Consider the following 18,919-nt stretch of genomic DNA (forward strand, 5'->3'; position numbering starts at 1 on the left):
AACATGGGTGTAAAATTCCTTTTTATATTGTCATGTTAGTGGTTTCTTACATATACATGAATCTCTTTATGCATTAGTCAGGACTTCATAAATCAGAAGCTAAACCTCATTTTCCCTCCTTAAAAGAAATGTAAGAACTGTTTTCCAACGCTTTATTTTTCCTACTTTCACAAAGAGAGATCACAGAAGCAGGGTACGAATAAGAAATCCTCAGAACTAAATGAATAACAGCTAAGAGAAGTATTAAAAAAATGTGAAATGCTACTTGAATCCTATTATAAACGTGACGGAAGGACATTTTCTCCCTACAGAACTCTATCAGAAGCTGGAGAATGTTCGGGCACACCAACCACACATCTGCATTCTTTCAGTTGAACACCAGCTCCCTCAAAAAGGCAGGAAGGGACTTCCCTGGTGGCCCAGTGGTTAAGACTCCGTGCTTCCAATGCAGGGGGCGTAGGTTCGACGCCTGGTCGGGGAACTAAGATCCTACATGCTGCGGGTCGCAGATAAAAAAAAGCAGGAAGCGCTTCCTTTTTGCCAAGGACTCTTTATCTGCTGGTCAAAAACTCAGGCAAATTCTTGTGGCCTTGTGCTCTTCGTTCTGCTTACACTAAAGAAAAGCACTAATGAAAATCGCCTCACATTCCCTTATTTTAATTTTATGAGACTGCTTAACAACACTAGAACTAAAATATTTCCAACGTTATTTAGAAAATACTGTAATTTAAGAAGCTAACTGATACCATAATAACCATGAAATTCGACAGCAGTGGAAACCATTGAGATTTTTAAGTAATTACAAGGCTTCCCAATGAAATCACAGTCCAAGGCAAGAGGAAGGAAGCAATGTGATGAATACAGTAAGATGAAGAAATTATTCATGCGTCCAATAGCACTGATGAAGGGCGGACACCACGCCCAACGCTGCTGCAGAGGGTGTGAGAAAGTTCCAGAAGAAGAGGAGGACGGCTGTGTGCGTGAGAGGTGGGCCAGGCGAGGAAACCAGCCTACGGAGGTGACAAACGGAAGCGACAGGCACTGCCACTTGTCAGCACAGAAAGAACCCCACCAGTTTAAAACCAACAGAACCCAACTCACCCCCTGCAGCAAACGTACTTCCTACAGACTGCGAACTAACATAGCCATCTAAACTCATTTAAACTTCTAAAATTTCTAAAACCTTGGTTTATGTTCAGCTTCCACAAATTTCTGCCTAAATGTAAATCATTTATTTCCTCCAGATATTTCTTTGCTACAACTGAAGGGTTTTTTCCCGTGATGAATTCTTGAACCACCTTTTTCTTTCTGGTGGTGGTGGGAGCGGAGGCAGGCAGCTCCAACTCAAGGCCATTCTGTATTATCTTTTATAATATTGGGGCATTTCTGAACCACTTGATGCTTATTAGTTTCTTGTTGTTTTCTGAGTCTCCACACTTTTGTCTGAAGCCTCTATTTAAAAATCCGTGTAATTGAAACAGAAGACAGCAGTTAATATCCCAAGGATAAATGCAGTTCTTCAATTTTTAAAAGGAGCCTGAAAACTAGAATGTTTTCCTGGCTTAATCTTTTGACCCAGATTTACAATTACATAAAAGTAATAATTTAAAAACTATTTTGAAACCTAGACCCCAAAATAGCCACATAAATCCATTTTGCTTGTACTGCTTTTTATTCCAATTTTCATTAAAAACATGTTCATTGTGAAACCATGACCGTTCTCTTAGCCAGGGAATATGGGAGGGCAGCAAAGGGTAGGAGCAACTTGGAAGAGATGGCATCATGGTTTACAGGAGGGACAAAGGAGCAGGGCTGTCTGAACCTCACTGTAAGACTGTTTTGATGCTTAAAATTGTAACAGAAAATTAACTTCATTTGAAATAGATGGATCCTTCTCCAAAAAGCTGGTAACACATTGTAAACACCACAATGATGTTCGGCATCACCGAATGAAAACACTCATGTTTTTCAGACTACCGACTCACACATGCACTCAGCCAAGCTGTTTTCCTGCTGGTAACTTGGACGCCAGTTTTAAAACCGTGCCAACTCCTCTTGGGTGTTCTGGTGATGAAAATGACTTTCTTTACGTTTTAGCCAAGACTTTTCCACCACAGCATCTTATGAGAAAGCCACAAGGCTGGGGCACCCCACGATGACCAGGCGGAGGGAAAAAACTATTTTAAAGAATCACTTTGATGTTTAAAATAATACATAATAGGGAGGGGAAGATGCATTAAAAATAATGTGCTAATTAATTTTTTGATATATTCTGACTCCACACACCAAGTTTACTGAATACTGAATTTTTGATTTTTTTTTTTAAGCTGGATATGCTTGTTTAAAATACACTGTTTTGCATAGTGGTGGTTTAAAACGCAAACAAGTCAAACCAAAGAAAGAACAGCACATAATAATGTAAGCGCAGGGGAATGTACCTGAAGTGGGTAAGAGGAGAAAGTCTGACGGCCCTAAAACACTTCCTAACCCCGAATCCTGGTCATTTGAGGCAGATACTCTAACACTCTCTCCTCTGAAAATATGTGAAAACCTTTCGCCTCAATAGAAAAGACAAATTGATTCTGTGTCCCAGACCTTGTAGGACACAGGTTCACAGGACCTTCCTAGTTACAGGTGCAAGCCTGGAAGGTTTTTTTTTTTTTTATGTGACAATATCATCATCTAAGAAGTAACAAAATCATGATCCAGCTGAAAGGTGACACACTGACCTGATTGATGGAGTTGGCAGCGCAGGAAGCCAGGCCAGTTCCGACAAAAGTCAGCAGGAAGCAGGGCCAGTCAAAAGGTGCTGGGGCCAAGGCAAATCCGGCTGAGGTGGTGCTGACCACAAGGGCTGCAACACAGAAACAGAGCAGAGCTCGTCACCACGCAGGGCCAGACGGTAACGGCCAAGCAAGCCCCCTCCATGTGAAACAACCCACTACAACAACATGACCTGTAGGCTGATCTTTCATTAAAAAAAAAGTTTTACAAAACATTTTTCTGATTATAAAAACTATATGTGTTCACTATAGAAAAACGCCAATTTTCCTTTAACTCCATTACACTCAAAAGTGAAAAATAAGATAGGTATTTCAGATCCAGTCATTCACTTATTCACTCGACAAACATTTACTGCACACCTAACCCACAATCGGTACCGTGCTGGACATTAGGCATTGTTCTGAGCAGGTCAGGCTCTTTTTTGCCTCAAGGTCCTTGTACTTTTTGTTCCCTCTGCCTCTTCCCATAACTGGATCCTTCTCGTCCTTCAGATCTTGTCTTAAATATCACGTCTTAGGGAGAACTTCCCTGACCATCTCACGTGCGGGAGGCTCTCCCCAGGTACATCACCCTTCAATTTCCCTCCTGGTACTTGTCACACTCCAGCGCCTCCATGGAATATAAGCCCATGGAGGCAGGAGCCCTAGCCATACCTACCTAGCAAGAGATGCGCAAAACTCAAGCAGCACCCTCCTTTGCGGAGGCTTGTCACTCTTTCCAGACATCACAACATCAACCGCTAAGCCTTACAACAGGCTGTGTTCTAGGATCAGTCATCTTGTTTTGCACAACTCAGCAGCCCTGAACATGGGTTCAGTGGCTCCTCACGTGTCACCCCACGTGTGGCGACAAGCCAGGACTGGGAGAAGAGTTCTCAACACCCAGGCTCCTTCCCAGCAGTACCCGAAGAACAAAGGGTCCATGGTGTCAATGCGGGAATTCAAAGGAAAAGAGACAGCAGGGTTCTCCCTCTCAAAGTGGAACTCAGTAAACTGCTTCTCTCCATAGAGTAAATCAGTTGAAATAATTCTTGACTCTATTTTGAGACCTTGAATCTTAGACCAAAAGTAGACTACTGGGCTTCCCTGGTGGCTCAGTGGTTAAGGATCCGCCTGCCAACACAGGGGACACGTGTTCAAACCCTGGCCTGGGAAGATCCCACATGCCACGGAGCGGCTAAGCCCGTGCGCCACAACTACTGAGCCTGTGCTCTAGAGCCCGTGAGCCACAACTACTGAGCTCGTGTGCCTAGAGCCCGTGGTCCACAACAAGAGAAGCCACCACAATGAGAAGTCCGCGCACTGCAACGAAGAGCAGCCGCCGCTCGCCGCAACTAGAGAAAGCCTGCATGCAGCAACGAAGACCCAACGCAGCCAAAAATAAACAAATAAATTTATTTTTAAAAAAGTAGACTACTTATAAACATCTATGGTAAGTTAAAAGAGTGTAGAAAATCCATGATAACTTTCTCAATATATAATTAGTAAAATCTAGAGTCACCAAAATAAAAAACAACTTTAGATGTCTCTAAATATCCAGGTCAATATTTTGTATTGTGATTTATAAATAAGTTTTAAAAATCAATTACCACCATAGTGGAAAAGATAGCAACATAGTCACTGAACTGTCAAGCTAAAAATACTGTAAAAAGAAAATTCACTTTGTTTAAAATTGAAAAGGGTATGCAGACACACAAAAGCAGTGTTTTTCTTTTTATTTGCCCCCAGAGCATGACTGGGTAATGGACAATAAACACAGAAAGCACATCAAATTTTTGACTGATGGGTCAAGTGGTAAGTTGAGAAGAGACAGAAAACAGTTTACAAAAGAATGACAGAGAGAAAAGGACAATTTTTTTTTTTGGTTTTTGGGGTTTTTTTTGTGGTACGCGGGCCTCTCACTGTTGGGGCCTCTCCCGTTGTGGAGCACAGGCTCCGGACGCGCAGGCTCAGCGGCCATGGCTCACAGGCCCAGCCGCTCCGCGGCATGTGGGATCTTCCCGGACGAGGGCACCACGAACCCATGTCCCCTGCATCGGCAGGCGGACTCTCAACCACTGCGCCACCAGGGAAGCCCAGGACAACGTTTTAGTAAGACTTAGCAATGATTAAATTTACAAAATGGAAATACTGCCTCATTTAAAAATATACAAATTGTAAACGGTAATACACATTAAAAAATGTGTATTTTTTTATAATACAGGGGCCATTATTTTTTATAATACAGGGGCCAGTATTACTAAAAAGGAAGAAATCTGAATTTTGTAACACATTTCTAAAAAAAAGATCAAAAGCTAACAAAGAATGTATTTATACTTACTTCATCAAAGCAATTAATTTAAAGAAAGGAAAAGAAAATTGATAAATTGTAAAACTGACCAAAGCAATACTCTCACACAGCACTGCCACAATGGTAATTAAACTGTTCATTGATTTCCTGGGATTCATTACATGGAATCATTTTGCAGCACCAGGATCTCATTAACAGTGAATGTAATATATTCTTTCATTCACAGCACTTGAAATTATATTTTATTTGGTAATCTCATATTGTCCCTTCACAAATAAACATAAAATCAATGTTGCCAATGAAGTGTGACCCATCCAACAGAAGCCCAGAAGCGCTGTCCTGCAGGCCCAGGGGTGACTCTGGAGGTCCAAGGAAGAGGGATACCCCTACCCCGATGCACCCACTCCCACCTGCCCCTGGCTCGTGGGTGGAGGTCCAGCCCAGCCACAATCACCGCCATGCAGAGACTCAGCAGCCACCTAGGGAGGTGCATGGTGACAAAGGCAGCCCTGACACCTAGCACAGCTGCAGCTCTACCCACAACTCTTTTTGGAACCATCAGGCTGGACCTAAGACTGGTCAGGGCCACGTCCTCCCAGATGCCGTCGCTGACAAGGAGTGACCAGATGCGGTCTCTGGTCTGCCTGCCTCCTCCAGGGAGAAGCTCTCTATAATTAAAAACAGGTTGTTAGATTTTCAAACGGTTTCAAGCAGGCACACCCTCGCTGGCCTAGAAGAAAGCAAGCCTCCCCGTGTGAGCTACCTGAGGACCACATGGCAAAGAAGCCCAGGCGGCCGCTAGGAGCAGAGTGGTCCGGGGACCTCAGATGCAGAGATGCAAAGGTATGAGTTCTGCCAGCGGCCCCCGAGCCCCAGGGGAGAAGCACGGCCCCGGCCCACAGTGATTTCAGCCCAGGGGGACCCTGAGTGGAGGATCCGGCCAGGCCACACCTGGACTTCCGACCTTTAGGAACTACAAAGTAAGAACCTCGTGCTGTTTTAACCTGCAAAGTTTGTGGTATCATGGTTTGCAGTAAGAGAAAACGTGTGATACTGTAACAAGGGTGGCACTTAAGGAAGACTAGACTTCAGGACACAGAGGACTGACCGGAGTGGGGGAAAGCTCGCTCAGGAACCATGCAAAGGCCACTGCAGGGAACCAGGTGGGCAGGGAGAGGACCTGGCAAGGGTGGCGATGGTGCAAACACAGGTGGCGTGAGTGATCTTAAGGCAGTGACACGGGCCTTCAATATGGAATAAGCGGAATGGGTACAAGCAGAGGAGCGAAACGCAATTCAGTGACTCCAAGAATAATAAAGCCCTAAAAGGTCAGAGGGAATTTAGGGTCAACTAGTCTCATCTCTGTCCTGATGGAGGAATGGACACTATCCCTGGATCTGGCAACAGGAAGCAGTTTCTCCCCAGGCAGCCCTGCACAGAAGGGCTCCAGCTGTCGGATGGGTCTCTCTCTCTCTCTCTCCCAGATCAAGTCAGGACGACTCCCTCTGGATAGAACCCTTGTCTCTGGAGCAACACCGAGTTAACCTCTCTTAGTACAACCTTCAATCATGCAAATGCCACTACCCCCAGCCTCTGTCTCTCCAGGCGTACTGTCCACGGGACCAGCCACGCGGAGCCTCCATGCTCCTGTCCACACTGAGGGACACCTTTTAGAGAAACACTAGTTTCTAGTATAACAAAAGCACTCAGCACAGTGCCTGGCAAGTAATAAGGGCTTAATAAGCAGTGCTCTTGGTAATTATTAAAATGCGCTTCAAGATGATGTATTTTTCCAGCCACTATGCTTAGACTTAATATTTCAAAGTGGTGTCTTAAGGAACTCTGAGAAACAGCAAAACACTTCACACAAGCTCCACGTGCCTCTGTCTTAGAACGTCCAGGGGAGTGCCCGGAGTGCAGTCCTTAAGAAATGTGGACTAACCATGATAGTGATAAAAACAAGACTTACATTTGTGAAGCACTTTGCAATGCCAAAGTGCCTTTACATTTATTTAAATCCCGGAAACACTGCACTTATGGGAAGAAAACATGAGAACTTTCACTTATATTTGACTTCTCAACCCTCTCTTTTAAAACACACTTTGTATATCTTAAAATGAATATAATGCATTGGTGTAAGAATACATGAATTTTACTTACAAGTAACTTTACATTTTTGTTATATATGACATATTTATATACAATAGCATAAATATTTTATAAATATACACGCGTGCACTTAAAACTGTTTTACTGATAAAGTACACGACTAACAAACTTTGCAGAAGCTTGCTCTAAAATGAAAAGCAAGGCAAGCATTGGTGGGTATTACGTCTGATTTTATACACGGAGATCCAGGCGTCAACCAGCGGCAGTGAACGCAATCTACCGTCTAACCCAGAGTCATACGCTTTAGGCACAATATTTGGCTCTCTGCTTTATGGGATGTACTGTAGCAAGTACTCCAAAGACTCATTTTCAGAAGAAAATTCCGCTAAAGGAAGGGAAGATATACACACGCACCACCCAGCTGATGACAAAACCACCACCAGGCCAGCAGGGCTCGCAGGACACCGCGTCCCTGCGCATAACCCACGACGCCCCTGCAGCACGGGTCTCAAGGGGGATGGCCACAGGTCCCAGAGGAGGGAGCCCCGCGCTGCGGGGACGCCGCCTGCACGTCCTGCGTGCACGCATAGCCAGGCTCCCCAGCTCCAGCTCGCAGTGTGCTTTCCAGGGCAGCCGGGAGCCACTGAAGGGTTTCGCCTTTTCCAATAAGCAATAGGTTTTCCCACAGCAGCAGCTTTGTCAGGAACGATTTTTTTTTTTTTTTGATAAAGGCTCAATACTCTGAGAACTGTTGGTCTCTGAGCGTAAGCATAATGGAGGTGCTTTCTCTTCTGAGATCGTCATTTAGAAATAACTCTAACGATTATATTAACACACTGGTCATCTACATCCTGCTTTATCTCTGTCTTTCAAGGCCTCGCTATTTTTCAGCCCTGGCCCCAAAAGAATTAAGTGAAAAACAAAACTCCAATAAGTCAATTTGGATAGTTATGAACTCTGATAAAAGATCTGCTCAAAAGATTGAAACCACTGGCTAAATGAGAGTTTGAGATTCTCTATAGATTTCAAATTATCCTTGTGATCTATTACATCTCATTATCCTTGATAGCAGATACTATGCAATATTATAACCCAAATCCTACAAGCCTGTGATGAATCTCTTGAAAGCTCTTTTATGTACAAAGCTGCCCAAGAACAGGCGGTTAATGAATTTGTACGTGGTTTTGTTCACCGGTGGCTCCAAGCAATGGAATGTTTTTGTTAGCAGATCTCAAAGTTCAAAATTATACAACTTAATTCAGAGGCAAGAATTAAGTTTTTTCTGATTTTCAGACGAGCATGTATTTTTACTTGGTAGCTGTACTTAATGATTTCTTCCTCTCTCTTCATTTCTGTTAACACCGTAAGCTTCAAATGGTTCAATGTCTAATTTAAGAGTTTTTAGCCTCCACAGCTTGGCCGTGTTCCGCGACCGTCCCAACGGTTATCTTACCCACACGTGTACGGAGGAAGGTGGCGACTTCTACGCTTATTGTTATGTTCAGATGAAAAGTCAATTGATGAGAGACACGGTACTTTCTTCTCAGCTACATTAAAGCCTGTCAATCAGGGGGTAACTGATTACAAACCATAGCCACTTCTGGTTAAAAGATAAAGACTTTTTAGTGGAGATTTTTAATAACACAGCTGCAAAACTAAGAACTTGCCGGGCCTTCTAGTTTTCCCCTTTCTTTTTTTCATACTCAGTGACCAGAGATGGTCTTAAAAATCCTAAAACCAAATTAAAACCCCTAACTTCAAATTTACTGAGCAACACTGTTACCAAAAGGAAACATTTAAGTACAGTCCCGAGGAAGCGCTGGGTTTGCACCCAAACGGCATTCAGAAAAGGAAGATGAAATTGCTATCAGGTCGGTGACACACATAAATAAAACACATAAATAAAAGCTGTTTATATCCAAGTTAATTATGCAACACCGAGTGAGGCCCTAAGAGTGTTCTTTCAATCACAGTTTTTCCTTGAACCATCAAAGATTTTCTACTTTGTCGTCCTATTTTTAGTTTTCCTTTTCAATAAAGAAATTTTTCTTTTCAATATACTTCATAACCAACACTTTACAACCTTTGTAACTAACTAAAAAACGTTTCCATAAAACTGATGCTTATCAAGCTTTTAAGAAGTAAAAACACTTTTTGAAAAATGAGTTTGGCAAGAAGAAACTGTTAGTTGAGCACTTTTCATTAAAATAACGAAGATTTTTCTCAGTTTCCTATCAATGACAACAGGTGAAGGTGACACTATACAAAGCAGACAGAGGAAATCTAGGGGCCCCAGGTCATCTAGTTCAAGTACAATACTTTTCAGTCACCACTAAACATTTCAACTATTATATCGCAGTAAAATAATTATTTGTAATTAAAAGGCTAAGCTGTTCCAAATTCTACAAATGGTGGCAACAGAGTTCATTAGTTTTCTTTTTTTCCCATCGAGCTTCTGCTTTTTGAGCACCTATTATGGGCAGAACAGGAACGAGGCCCTGGCAATGCAACAAGGCAGGAAGATGGATGCGGTCCCAGGCCTCCTGGTGCCCACAGGCTGGGGAAGATTCAGACAAGCCAGCAGGCATGGCCACAGAGCGTGGGAGCATGTCAGAGGGTGCAGTTGCGGACGGATGCCGTGAGGGAGGTGAAGGGCTCCCGACCGAGTGCCCGCTCACACTGAGCTCAGAGGTGTGACCGAAGGCTGAGGAGGAGCTGGCCTGCGATGGGGAAGCGGGGAGACGTGACTGCGAGAGGCAGGGCGACGGCAAGGACAAGGCCGCAGGGTGACGGAGCGCCAGACAGACCTACCCTCCTCCCCTGCCCGTGTGAATACAGATAAAAAGCGGGCCCCTGTATTTTTTTTTTAGCAAATCACTGATATGTTAGCACTCCTCTTTTCATTCTTAACTTCCCAATTCACTATCCACCCCCTTAAGATATAAAAAAATAATGGTATTGAGCAAAAACTACTTTTAGTACTTAGAGATAACCCTGTAACATTCTTTTAAATTCACTTCTGTAAGTTTTTCGTTCCTTAATCTTAATAAATGAGATGCTACCATGTTTTGCTTTGAACTGGAAACCAAGCCCTTGATAATACCCCCAAGTGCTAATTAGGCACCTGGGCATTTCTGACCTGCAGGGTTGGGAAGCAATCGTCTCGTCTCCTCCAGAGATGCACTAACCCGCCCTCCACAGAGGAGGGAGGCCTGCTTGCGTTTGCAGAGTCTAAGAGGACTCCCAGGTGCCACGGTGATGGAGCCGTCCACTGATGGGGGGGAAGGTCGGGGGAACAGGCAGAGGGGAGAAGAGGCAATGACAGGTGAGAATTCAGATAAATTCAGTTTGCAGGAAGTTGCTGAGTTCCCACTTGATGAGAACTAAAGCTCTATTTTTTTCTGAAATGGAAAGCAAGGTAGTTTGCTGAGAATGAAGATGAGGTGGTACAGAGGTGGTGAATGAGTTCTCCAGGTAAGAAGAGCTCCTCAAATATGTTCTGGGGACCATGCCTACCAGGGCCCTCTGTTAAAATACAGATTCCTAGGCCCCATCCCAGACCTTGAGGGAAGGGGCTTATGGAGATGAAGCCCAGAAATCTGCATTATAACAAGCGATTCGAGGAGTTTCAGAACCACTAAAGATAGTGAAGTCCCCTAGGTCGATGATGGAATTTGGGGTGAGGAAGAAAACTTAGGATGCCAAAGCCTTCAGTGACTGTTAAATGCAACAAAGAAAGGAAAGAGGAAATTCCATGGGACCACCTGGCTCGTTCCCTTGTTTAGCTCAAGTTTCACTGTCAACCTAAAACCTACACTTGTCAAGGTAGTCTTGGGCTGGGTGGCCTTCCTCACTGTACAGTCCAGGGTTGACAACTCCCCAGCACAAACTAGGAGTCTCAAATGTGTATCTGATTATCAAGACGACAGGGAAAGACTGCCGACAGATGGCTACACGTCCACAACCACCACTGGGAAAGTGCATGTTGAGGTGGCAAAGCAGTCTTCATTTAAACACGTTACATGTGAAGTGCACGTGTGGTGTAGTCCCAGAGCAGACCTAGGGGTGCTGTTCTATTTTCTTTGGAAAACTGGGGGTGAAGAGGTGGGCAGCCCTGCATCCTCTTCCTGGGAGGGGATACACTGCATAATGAGACAGCCCGGGGGGTGCTGTGAGAATACAGAGAAGCTGGATACCGACAGAGTTGACTAGGCTGGACTTCAGATGCTTTGGCTTTTTAAATGATAGAGGAAAGAATTTTTTACAACCTCCCTTTTAGCTGTAAAGCCATGCTGTACAGTCCTGGCCAATGAGATATAAGGAGACATTCCTATCAAAAGCTTTCCTTCCCAAGTAAAAAGGCAGCACGGCTTGAGGGCTCTTAGTTCCCTAACCAGGAATCGAACCCACATCCTCGGCAGTGAAAGTGTAGGATCCTAACCACTGGACCACCAGGGAAATCCCTAAAAAGGCCAAGTCTCATAAGGAGGCTTCTGCTTTTCTACACCATCCCCTTTCTTCATTCTTTCTGCCTGGAACATAACATGATGATGGGGGAGTGGCAGCTATCTTGTGGTCTTGAGGACAAAAGCCACAAGCTAATGACAACAGAGCAAAAAACAGCAGCCAGCTATGTAGACAACATCCTTGAGCACTAGTTCTGGGCTCCTAATTTCAGACTCAAGAGAGTAATAAACCTCTCTTGAGGTTTATTACAAAAGAGTAATAAACCCTTTATTTGCTTAAGTCACTGCTCTTCAAGTTTTCAGTTACATGGAGCTGAGCCCATTCTCAACTCATAGCTTTTTCTCCTTCTCTTCTTTAAAGTCGTCAATGTTTTTTTGAGAATGATTATCATCCACGTGAAATTTATCTCTACATTCTTCGAGCATCTACCACACCTCTTACACTTACAATCAATCCAAATAACATCAAACTGAATTTAAAACAATTATATCAATAGAAAACAGAATAGCCGAGATAAATGCATTTTTCATCTAACTTAGAACACTGGCTGAGGCATCTACGTGGCTCACTCCTACCAGAAACCAAATGAAATGATGGAATAAAAATGAAAATTGGAGAAAAACCTACATCAGCAATAAATTAAGTAAAGAGAGGATACTAAAACCCTCAAGAAATGTTTGTTAAATACAGTGCAGATGAGTTGAAATTGAAGACAGTTGCTGAGAGCTGACTTATTACTTTCACTATTTGAATAGTAGAAAATTAGACTACCTTAATACCAAGTGGGAAGAAAATGGATAAATATGGGAAATAAAGGCTATCTGACGGGACCCTGTCTTCCTGGCTGGTGTGGAGGGTGAGGGGCCAGAAGCAGAGGCCAGGGTGGACCACGGCGACATGGACCCACTTCATGCAACAGCAGGACTGTCTGGAGGCAGCTGCATCACAGCTGGAGGGAGAGAAGAGCAGTCACACCAGAGAGAAAGCAGGGCCTGGCCCAGACGTACTTCTCACAGAGCCGAGGCAGAGATGAATCTGAGGACCTTAACCCAAAGAGCAAGCCCCACACCAACACTGCTCCTGCACAGCGGGTATGCCCAGCAGGCGGGGGCACTGGGGCAAAAGCTGGGCACAGACACACTGTGTGCTGAGCATGGAAGCGGATGGCACGAGAAACCAGACTTGGGAAAAAGTAGGATGCTGGCTCTGTGGTTTCAAAAACACGTTGGAAAAACCTTTTCAGAGAGAAAGTTCCCTTGCTGGTTGCCTCTGTGTCTCCTTTGGGCCACAGGAATGTTTTACCAGTAATGGAAACTGAGAGCCTCTATCCTCAAGCTTAAAATGCAAGAGAAGTCCAACAACACCACGTCAAACTGGGTGGTAGGTTATCATGTGCTTTTGTGTCTTCAGACAACACTACTTATTAAAAGAGAAGGTCATCAAAAACAGGGTGAGCGCAGGGACACAAAAAGATATGCACAGAATCAGAATTTTTTAAAAAGTACAGAAAGCATTTACATTATGATCTTACTTTTGTTTAAAAAGCAAAAATATCTGAATGGCATGTATACAAAAACATTCTAGAATACACCAAAATCATCAAAATGGTTATTATTTTGAGAGGGTAGACTTATAAGGAGATTCCATTCGTCTTACTTTTGCTTATCTATTTGTTCTAAAAGTAAACACTTACTAATAAAAATAGTGCTTTAACATTTAACAAGTATATAAATATTAAGGTATTTATTTCAAAATATATATTAAAATTTTAAAAATTAAAATTCTACTCAACTAATATTTTTATGAAAATGGGAAAAATCCTTTACGCAGTATCTCAGAGCTGATGATTACAGTACGTTGACTTTTAAAAACTACAAGCAATCTAAAATAAAATTGTATCCTCTATTCTTGTTTTTTTTTTTTTCCTTTTAATAAAAAGCAGCATTCTAGGTTCTAGGGGAAAAAAAATCTATACACTGACAGACTGTAGTTTATATCAGTTCCATGGACAGCCTAATCTATTGGTTCCAATAAACAATCTATTTTAGTATTCTGGTCTCAGAAAATGTGTTGTAGCTTTTCAGCACAGACATTATTCAGGAAAAAATTTCTGCTTTTTATTGACACGTATTAAGTATAAACTCAGCTGAGTCACCAAAGCTTCTTATGATCCTAATCCAAATAAAATTTCTTCACCCCAGTGTGGTCCTTGCAACAAACTCCAAAAACATATTGTAAATAGCTCAGCTGGCAAGAGAAACTCAAGGGAGACATATTATTACTTCTTTATAAACTCAGTCTTACTTCCTTTCACAGAAAAAAAATATCTTTAAATGGCATTATCTCCTGCAAACTTTGGCCCAGATCCTGGCATAAATGCCAAAGCATCATCCCACTGCCACCCTCTTATCCTACAAAGGAAATGCAAAGATGTCACTGTGTGGCTCTTCACTTAAATCTATAGTTAGTTATCCTCGGCGTATTTCAGCTATAAACAGAAGGAGGCAAAGAAAGGAAGACTAGTTCTCTAAAAGTGATCACTGACTCCCAGGTATTTCTGTCTCGGCTATCATCAGCCATAAACGAATTGCCCAAGATATTAAGAGTCCAAAAGAAATCAATTTATAGATACCAGGGATTTTCTTTAAAAAAAAAAAAAAAATCCTGCTGACTCCAAGACGTGTGAATTCAAGTAATAAAATAAACAGGGAGGTAAGAGGTCAAATAAGAGGGTCGGGGTCACCCAAAGGGTGCTGCCTCTTTAAATGGAATAAGCAGAAGGAAATGACTTTAATTCAATTAGCTCGTCCAGAAGCCTGGGGCATGGAATATATAAAATGCTCCAAGGACAAATTTACTGCCCAGGGCTTTTCCATCTGTGGCTGCAGGGGAGGCTGCTGCTCTCTGCCCCCTCCGAGATGTATACCTCGCCTGTGCACATCTCTCCTGTGTGGTCCAGAGCCCCCAGATGGCTGCTCCCGTGCCAGTGGTGGCAAGGGCTGCTCTGGCTCACGGGAAGTAAGGCGCGAGCTCTCCCACATCCTCCAGGCCACTGGGGCTGGGCCTGGCCCTCTGCCTGTGCAACCCTTCCTTCACTTTCTCGAAGGGTGGTCCAGGACCACCGGCATCACATCATCTGCATGCGTGCCAAAATGCAGAGCTTTGGGTCCGGTCCCAGGCCTCTGGGAGTTGATCTCAGGGGACAGCAGAAGCCCCGTTTGAACACACGTGCCACGTATGCTCCTTAGCAACTGACACCTGGGGACTGGTAAGTCGACAAGCAACATAAATAGAGCACAACATGCACCATTAAAGAAGGGATGAAGTCATTGCTTTAGATTTCAGACACCATGTTTTAAATACCAAACCCTGCATCTGGAATGCCTATTCAGATATACAGCCCTATAAGGTACAGAAAAGGACAACCAATACAACATCTGGTATGAAGGGAAGGAACATGTGCCCCCAGCCCCCCCCAAATGATCCTAAACCAGTTATCATCCTTTCCTATCTGTCCCTAAAGAAATAAGCATTATGAAACAAACTTGAAGACATTATTTTAAATTAATAATTTAAAGTACCTCGTTTGAGACTCTAACAAGAAACATTGATAATTAGTTCCTGACTTTGCAGGCTGTCATCGCTGACTTCCTAACTGCCAAATAAAATAACTTCATAGCCAGGCATCTTAGGAGACCTCTACCATTTAAGTGTTGATCACTTCCTTTATGGACTGGCTTTCTTTTGGCTTCCGTGACAAAGCCACTTCCTCTTTCCCTTCCTCTGACCAGTTATTTCCTTGCAGACTCCATTATACACTCTGCGCAATCCTTAAAAGGGGACATGCCCCAAAGTCCTGTCCTTGGCCTTCTGCTCTGGTCACTCTACACTTGACCCCTGGCAACCCTGCTCACCACCACGGCTTCACAGTCAACCCTACACTGAAGACCGCTTGCTCTTCTGGCCCAGTGGTCTAGCTGAGCTCCTGTCCTTCACAGCCAGTGCCCACTGGACCTCTCCACTTGGATATGCCAGCAGCAACTCGAATTCTGTGTGTCCAAAACTGTTCTCCCCCCAAACCTGGTTCTCCCTTCACTGTTCACATTCTTAAGTCTCAACACAACCATTCATCCAGTCTTCCACAGCAGATGGCCCCAAGTTGTCCTAGAGCAGGGGCAGCAAACTCAAGTGCCTGCAGGGGCACCCAGGTGACGAAGTTATTTTATTTATTTAAGAAACAAGTGTATAGGTCTTAACATGGTCTCTTCTACACAATTTGCAGATGTCACCCCATTTAAAACTCAGTATTGACCTAGGAAGTAGGTATCATTATTATCCCTACTTTACAGATGGGTAAACTGAGGCACAGAGATGTATGGAACTTGCTCAAGGTCACTCAACCAGTGAGAGAGAGGATTTGAGGGCAGGGACTCCAGCCCAGAGGTCACTACTCTACGTTCTCTCTCAGAACTGGGCCGCGTGGAGGATAGCAAGGAGCACAGTGCCCAGGACCGGGGAAGGCTTGCTTCCCCTAACAGCAGTTAAGACTCCTTGCAAGTCTGTGTCCTAAACCTTCTATCTTATGGCCCCCAGCACTCCACGTCTACCTGAGGTTCTGTTCATTCCACTTCCTTAATATTTCTCTCTCTCTCTCTCCCCCCTTTTCTCCTTAACTCAGCCCCAAGTCATTTCTCAGTTGACCACCACTGATTTGTTTCCCATCATCCTTGCCTCTCACTAGTCCATGCTCTATAGCTGGGGTCAGCAAACTTTTTCTCTAAAGGGCCAGACAGGAAATAGTCCAGGCTTTCCAGGACATAAGTTTTCTGTGGCAATGACTCAATTCTGCTGAGGTAGCATGACACCAGCACAGAACCAACGGCTATGGCTGTGTTCCAATAAAACTTTATTTACAAAATCAGACAAGCTTTGCTCAACAGTGTAGTCACCAGCTTTCTTCGCAGAGAAACAATCTACATTCCCACACATGTGGGACAATCCCAGAGGCCCTACAAGAAGCAAAGCACAACAGTGAGCTGGGAGTCCCAGGGCCCATGTGTTCACTGCCCATCAAGCCCAGCAGTGCAGTCCTTCTTGTTTCCAGAACTGAAACGGAACACATTATCTTACTGCATCGTCACAGGGTAGTAGGTGTGAACACACAAAAGACAAGGAAATAAGCAGGATAAATATTCTGTGTTAACTGCAAATAAAAGAGAGACCATTTTTAGTACAATATGTTTAGGGTAATACTATTTACTATTCTGCGTAAACAGAATTCCAAAAATTTGATTTCAAATCCCAATTAAGTTGAAGAGAGGAAAAATACTAAGAGGGGACCCGTAGTTTCAAAATCATTCCTTTTGGGGCAATAACAAAATTAGCATTTTGTTTAACCAAAAAACAAACAAACAAAAAAAACCAAACCACTCTCAAGTAAGAATCTGACTAGACTGGAAAAACAAAGTACCTGTGAGTTTGATTTTGGACAGCCGAGCCAAAATTCCTGGCAAATCATCCACACGCAGCTTCATCTCTTTCCACTGCTTTTCTTCTTTTGTCTCTGTTCCCACAGCTATAGAGCCTTCAATTACTGGGGTGGGTTCGAGTTCTATTGATTCTTTTTCATTTGGCTTTCTGGACAGAGACAGGCTTGGGGGTGAAAGAGGTCTCATCTCGTATATTTCGGCTTTGGCCTCATCCAAAGATGCTTTTTCAAGGAAAGGAGATGCCACTGGTTCCGGCTTTGGTTTCATTTGCTGGTTGAAGCTTCTGTTCAGTTGTGTGACATACTGAATAAAAAAGGTACACGTTAATAGGAAACCAAGGCCCAAAATGCTCTTAAATGTTTATTCAGTAGCACCTTCCATCAGTCCAACTTGTAAAATACCTAAAAGATTTTCCTATACCTTTAAAAATACTCACTGAAGTAACTTGTGTTAGAGTGTTACATGGGAATCACTCTACTAAGAAATATGGAGAATACAGTTAACTGGTTTTTCAAATTCTACGGCTTAGAAAATCCTAGGAATTTAAGTTCCTTGAAAGAAAGATAAATTTATTTCATATTCATCTCCCCCAGAATTTCCCTCCATGTAGTACCAGAAACTGGAGGTTGCATATTCCAAATACAATGAAAAAGTTTTCTATAATCAAGAGCCAAGGCAACCTGTTGACTTTCCATGTTCCCAGGTGAACAGTGCATGCAGACGTACTCAGTGGGGGACACAACCCAGGGCTCAGTGACCTTAGGGCAGTGGGTGTGGGGAAAGAATTGGATTTTAGAGTCAGATAATCTCTATTACTTACTAACAAAAGGAGTAAGTATGACTAATATCCTTGAGGCACTTCACAGTTTCATATAACATATATCTTTAGAGTTTATTGAATACATATCTCATCCAATGTTCTCAAAAGTTGTTAAAAAAGACGGATCATTATTAGTATCTCTCGCTTTAATTTTCAGATGAGGAAACCAAGGCTCGGAAATAAACTGACACAGAAAAGAATCAACAACTAGTTACTTATAGATGCTCCTGGGACTTGGAGCAACCTATCCTGATAACTAGTTAAGCAATTTTTCATTACATCACAAAGACTTGAAATTACATATACTCATCTTAGAAAGGAGTTACAAACTCATGAATGAATTCAGAGCTCTGTTTACATAAAAAAGGCATTAAACATATTTGAGTTTCTCTTCTAAACATCCATTATCCTCGATCCCCAACTTTAAAAGTCTGAACATTTCTGGAAATTAAAATCTCTCATCAAAACAATGTGCTTCATTAAGATTTTAAAAGTTAAAGTGGGCATTTTAAGTTAAAAAAAAAAGGTGAGAGAAATGTCAAATAGGACTTCAGAGTATGAATTTGCTATTCTTTCCTGCTTGCACTGAAATCATGAGTTTTTAGCTGTCGTTTCTTCATCCTATGATTCTTTGCCATTTGAGAAAGTGGCAAATGTAAGTTACCACACTGCCGATACCACGAAGTCGACCTGGACGAAAGTCTACTGAGCTATATTACCAACGCCCACTGTAAAATGCCCAGCAAATCACAAACTCAATTTGTTTGAATCTGCTCAGAAGGGCATGTGTTTAAAAGACTTTTGAATACACTGCTGATGTTAGAAAACAGGAAGGTCACACGGTTAAAGCAATTATTTCTGTATTACTGATGTATTCACAGAACTTTAAAGAATTTAAAAAGTTGCATCATAACAGTTCAGCTTTTCCTAATTGTGGCCTAGTCAAAACATGCCAGCAGTT

At 42.9% G+C, this 18,919-nt stretch overlaps 1 protein-coding gene across 3 annotated transcripts in view; it reads right to left on the bottom strand.

Moving 5' to 3' along the window:
- COX10 (cytochrome c oxidase assembly factor heme A:farnesyltransferase COX10) overlaps window positions 1-18,919 on the bottom strand; it is a 110,313-nt gene that overhangs the window by 85,547 nt on the left and 5,847 nt on the right. For all 3 annotated transcript variants that reach the window (XM_082678687.1, XM_082678685.1, XM_082678686.1), the window contains 2 exons: window positions 17,120-17,441; window positions 2,730-2,854 (listed from right to left, as the gene is read on the bottom strand). In XM_082678687.1, the coding sequence (XP_082534813.1) occupies window positions 2,730-2,854; window positions 17,120-17,405 (411 nt within the window). In that variant the 5' untranslated portion in view covers window positions 17,406-17,441. The remainder of the gene's footprint in view (window positions 1-2,729; window positions 2,855-17,119; window positions 17,442-18,919) is intronic.

This window comes from Grampus griseus (genome assembly GCF_964374135.1).
Source record: "Grampus griseus genome assembly, chromosome: 20".
Taxonomy (NCBI): domain Eukaryota; kingdom Metazoa; phylum Chordata; class Mammalia; order Artiodactyla; family Delphinidae; genus Grampus; species Grampus griseus.